The sequence below is a fragment of the Cupressus sempervirens genome, chromosome 2, assembly GCF_028749045.1.
Source record: "Cupressus sempervirens isolate cs-2001-9-10 chromosome 2, ASM2874904v1, whole genome shotgun sequence".
Taxonomy (NCBI): domain Eukaryota; kingdom Viridiplantae; phylum Streptophyta; class Pinopsida; order Cupressales; family Cupressaceae; genus Cupressus; species Cupressus sempervirens.
The window spans coordinates 581,996,185-582,001,238 of record NC_143119.1 but is presented as its reverse complement, the minus strand read 5'-3'; the positions used below and the strand labels follow the sequence as shown (position 1 = coordinate 582,001,238).

General features: G+C 38.3%; 1 protein-coding gene across 5 annotated transcripts; it reads left to right on the top strand.

The window, feature by feature from the left end:
* The first annotated feature begins 793 nt into the window (after positions 1-793).
* On the top strand, positions 794-4,643 carry LOC149574762 (uncharacterized). 5 transcript variants are annotated; one of them, XM_089814582.1, is made up of 3 exons: positions 794-1,199; positions 2,300-3,157; positions 3,716-4,643. In XM_089814582.1, the coding sequence occupies exons 2-3, from the start codon at positions 2,532-2,534 to the stop codon at positions 4,398-4,400; spliced, it is 1,311 nt and encodes a 436-aa protein (XP_089670708.1). In that variant the 5' UTR covers positions 794-1,199; positions 2,300-2,531; the 3' UTR covers positions 4,401-4,643. The 5 variants fall into 5 exon arrangements, with proteins under 5 accessions (XP_089670708.1, XP_089670707.1, XP_089670706.1 ...); XM_089814581.1 differs by having other exon boundaries at positions 849-1,147; XM_089814580.1 differs by lacking the exon at positions 794-1,199 and adding an exon at positions 1,206-1,341.
* Positions 4,644-5,054: the final 411 nt, after the last annotated feature.

The window sequence follows — 5,054 nt, the reverse complement described above, 5'->3', positions numbered from 1 at the left end:
CATTAATGAGTGAAATAAATAACTTTTTGTTTCAAACAAAATATCATAGATATCTAATATGTATGTGTCACTTAAAACATAATATGCTCACTTAAATAAACATTGATATCTTAGTGTAGACATACTATTCTAATGTGTACAACTATTGGGGTAGCAATGTATATGCATAAAGTAAACCATATCAATAATATGTATCATCACAAATATAAAAGGTGAATACCAATAAATGCCTTGTATTTTCTTATGAAATGTGTGAGATTGTGAGAAAAAATTAGTGTTCAACTAATAGTCCCTTTGTGTTGGATATATGTTGTATTTTATATAATAATGTGTTATTTTTATGTCAACAAATAATTTTTTTTGTGTTAAAGTATGTGTCTTTTTGTGTTATTTATAAAATTTATATAAAACAAATATTTATGATTAATAATAACTATTTGATCCATTTAAGTTGCATATATGTTACATTTCATATAGTTATACAATATTTTATTAACAACAAGTGATAATTTTAAATTCAATTAGTAGAGATTTTTAGATTACGCTTTGGTCGAATGTTCAAAAAGTCATTTTTTAGACACCTTTCACTAGGTGCACTATTTTAACGAATTGCGTGATGAGTCACACCTTCAAACCTTAATTATAAGTAGTTCAATGTCCATTTTACATTTCAAAAAAAAAAACAAAAGTCTTATGACATCCCATGTAGCGGCTACATGTTGACGAAGTTAGCTATCACGACCACTGGGTCCGTCCTGGGTCCTCTCCCCTAGTACTGGTTAATCTGAATTTGACCGATAATTAATCCGAAGGCTTTTTATCCCCCAATCTTATTAATCCGAGTACTGTTCCATCTTGACTATTAATGAATCTGTGGGTTGGGGCTGCCGTTTCCAAATCTGTCGATTCTTCTGACGAATAAGGAAAAATGTCTATAGACGATTCAGACGGTGGTGCAGACAGAACATTCGTGAAATTTCGGTATAAAGTAATGGGGGAAAACGAGAATAATCAGAAGAAATTGTCGCTTAGTATCTGGTAGGGTTGGAAGAAAAGGATAGGATTGGCAAGTCCAGCTGTATGCACAGACTGTACTTATTGTCGACAGCCTGTTACTTATTGTCGTCAATCTCAATGACCCCTCGAGGTTCGACCCTCCGACCTCTTCCTTCACTATTAAACCCCAAAATTTAAATCTGGTTCGTACTTATTTGGATTGGAATACCTACTCTTCATTTGACGAGACTACCTAGGCCAGTTGCATATTTTTTCATTTTCTGTTAAGATTTTAACGGTTTAGAGCACTGTTATTCAACGAAGAAGATACCGTAGGGGGTTGGGGTGAGCAAAGTTGTTTTTACTTTCTTTGTTCAGTACGGCCGTAATGAAAGTTTACGTTTCTCTTTTTGGGGGGATTTTAATGCTGTTGATGGATGTGCTGCTTTCTTTTTCTGGATGGCTGTGAAAATGTAGCATAATTTGGGCCTGTAAGACTTGTTTTGATGAAAAGGAAATTGGGTTTTTGAGTGATTGTCATCGTTTTAGGGTTTAGAGAAAGAAAAGCCTTGAAGACGTGTTTCGGTTGCGGCATTTAATTTGGAAGGTTGCGTGTATGTCCTGTGAAAATGAACGGCTTTCGAGCAGGTCCGTAGCAATTTGCGCTAATTTTGGTTCTGTCTTTGAAAGGTTTTGGAGCCTGGAGGTTGTTTTTTATTTCCATCTTGGATTTGTTTTTTGGTATTGTTTGACAAATTCCTTGAATTTTGGCAATGATTTCCTTTTAAGGCGTTATGGCTTTGAAAATTCTGTGTTGGAAGCTTTATCCTTTAATGTCTGAATTCACGGTTACGGCCCGACTTGTTGAAACTTGGAACCATTGCTTTCGTGCTGCTTGTCTGAAGCAAACAGGAAATCGGAAAAGGGGAAAAAAGTCGGGACGAAACAACCCTCATTTTCACCATCTGTCAAGGGCTTTAATAAGTGCCTTGGAAAAATATTTGCATTTTGCCTTCAAATTGAATTTGTTTTCTTTAAATTTATCTTTTCGCTTTCCGGCAAGGGTTTAGCCGTCTACAACTTGTTCTGTGTAAAAAGTTGTATAGGAATATTCTTTAATGAAATTTGTACTAGAACGAGAATAATTTAAGCCCATGACTGGAGAAAGTTTTTTTTTATCATTTAAAATTCTGAAATTGCTTTCCTGAGAGAGCTTTTACTCGATTTAGCATGTTGGGCTGGGCTTGTGCTTTTTTACAGAACTTGATTGTTTCTAGAAATTTGTTGTTGGGTTTCTTTTCAGTGAATGCTCAAAAGGTAAGAAGGTGAAATGTGGCCGTCGAAGATTGAGCGCCTATGAGCCGAGGGAGTGAACCAGCAGCAGTACAAATTCTTCATCGTGCACGGTAATGACAAAGCGTTCTTACTTTTATTGGAGCGATTTCGGCGCTTGAAGTGGCTCTACGTAGTGGCAACGGAATTTAGCTGAGGATGAGAAAATTCAACGCAATTGTCACAAAGAAGTTGTTCCTGTCATGATGGATCCTCGAGCTTTCATTCGAATATCAGTAGGGGCACTAGGGTTGAGAATTCCGGTTGCCTCAAAAGCTGTGAGGGCGGGGGTCCATGCTCTCTCTTCTCCTTGCTTCTGTGAGGTTAGGTTAACAGGGTTTCCCACACAAACCACATCAGTTCCTTTAATCACGTCTTCCTCCACATCTGGAAGCCAAGATCTTCACAGTATTGCTGCAACTTTCTATCTTGAAGAATCTGAGGTGAAAAAGTTGATCGCTCCACGGCGTTTTAAGTCCTCCTCAGCTTATTTGGAGATAGTGATCTTTACAGGGAGACAAGGGTCTCATTGTGGTGTTAGCAGTAGTAAGCAAATTGGGACCTTCAGATTGCAAGTTGGAGCAGAATGGGCAGAGGGGAAAACGTTGCTCCTTCACAATGGATGGACAAACATTGGTAAGAACAAGGTGGAAGGTGGCAGTCCCAGGGCAGAGCTCCATGTGAGAGTGAAGGTTGAGCCTGATCCTCGATACATATTTCAGTTTGAGGATGAGACAGCATTAAGCCCACAGATTGTGCAACTGCAGGGCAATGTAAGGCAGCCAATATTCAGCTGTAAATTTAGTCGAGACAGAGGCAGTCGTGCACGGTTAGTGATCAAGCACCCTCTTAAATTCAATTTCCTTAAAATTTGCTTCTGTCCTTTCAGTTTGCAAAATGTAGACCCGTTGAGCAGAAAAATTCGAAAAATAGTTTTCAAATCTTTACCTGTGGCATACCTACATACCCACAAAAACAAATAGGAGACCTTTTAATATCATATCTTGCCAATCTAGATGCTTGAGCTATAAAGGTTTACAAGATTGACTTCACTATGGCACCTAATTTGCTATGCACTAAATTTATCTATTGAACGTCATTTTTTTAATCTCTGAATTTGTGGCAGAAGCAGTGTTTTCTTGGCACTTTTTTTTAAAATTTGGGCCGAAGCCAAGATTATTTATTTTATTTGTTATTTAATATCTATGAACATTAATTATTATTACATGTTAAGCTCGGGTAGACTCGAACCCAAGACCTCCCAGATGAGATACTCACAATTTACTGTTGTGTTGTAGGCTCTTGCCTTGGGTGTTTTTATTTCTAAACCACAAGTATTTTGGAATTTTGGTTGACACTTGTCTTCTGCTTTTCTCATCTTGCTCAGCGCCTCTCAGCTTGATGGAACTGCAAATGGTTGGTCTGGTTCTCATAATGGTGATAAAGACAGTGAAAGAAGGGATAGAAAAGGATGGTTGGTTATGATCCATGACCTCTCTGGATCTGCAGTGGCAGCTGCTTCAATGGTAACCCCCTTTGTGCCTTCTACTGGTTCTGATCGTGTCTCGCGGTCCAATCCTGGGGCATGGTTGATTCTTCGACCAGATTCCTCTGGTGTGGATAGTTGGCAGCCGTGGGGAAGGCTAGAAGCATGGAGAGAACATGGTGCAAAGGACTTTATTGGTTGTAGATTTCAATTAGTTGAAGAAGGTGGTGGTCTAGGAGTGAGTAGTGGAATTGTGATTTCAGAAACCCTTATCAGTGCAGGCAAAGGTGGAGAATTCCTCATCGACACATCCAAAGTGTCCCCTCCAGTATCTCCAATTCTAAGTCCCCACAGCAGTGGGGATTTTAGCTCCAATTTTGGACTACAAATTTTAGGAGGCTTTGTGATGAGTTGCCGTGTACAGGGCGAGGGGAAGAGCAGCAAACCTTTGGTACAGTTAGCAATGCGACACATAACATGCGTGGAGGATGCTGCAGTCTTCATGGCACTAACTGCAGCAGTGGACATGAGCATTGAAGCCTGCAAACCATTTACAAAGAAGCTGAGAAAGGCTATTCGGGATTGAGGGAAGATCTTTGTATGAACAGCTTGCACTCCACTTCATTTCTCTTCTTTATAATGCTTTGTTGCAAGCATCTTTTTTACACAGTGACAAATGCATCATTCGTGGACCGCATATCAAATGGTTACATGTTTTGTAACTCTGTCTATAAACTGGCATTTTTAACAGTTCCAGCTCACTTCTCTGTACTGCATAAAAGTTTTTGTATAAATCTTGGTATCATAGTGTGGAGACTTTATTGAATAATTGTACTCTTCTCAGTGTGATCATTGTTCAATTTCATTTTGTTGTTTAACAGGTTATGGATGCTGCTATGTCCAATGAAGTTCTTGTGAAAGCAAGACATGTATTTTAGAAGTTGGATCAGGCAATGATTTCTGGTGTGTGCTTTTGCCATCTTTGCTATGTATGTGGGAATTTTTATATCATTTTATATTATAAATCAGATTTATAATAATTTATACCCAATATTTTGTTTTTAAGATCCGACTTCTCTTGAAATTCTCCTGTGTGCATTATAACTCTCATTTAATCAAAGCAACCAAGCAAAAGTCCACTAATGTGCATTGATAGGTTGATGTAGGAAACTGAAAGGGTAGATTGGGTCTACTTATGGGAGAATATTGGAATTGTTATGCAAGTGAACGAACTGTTCCG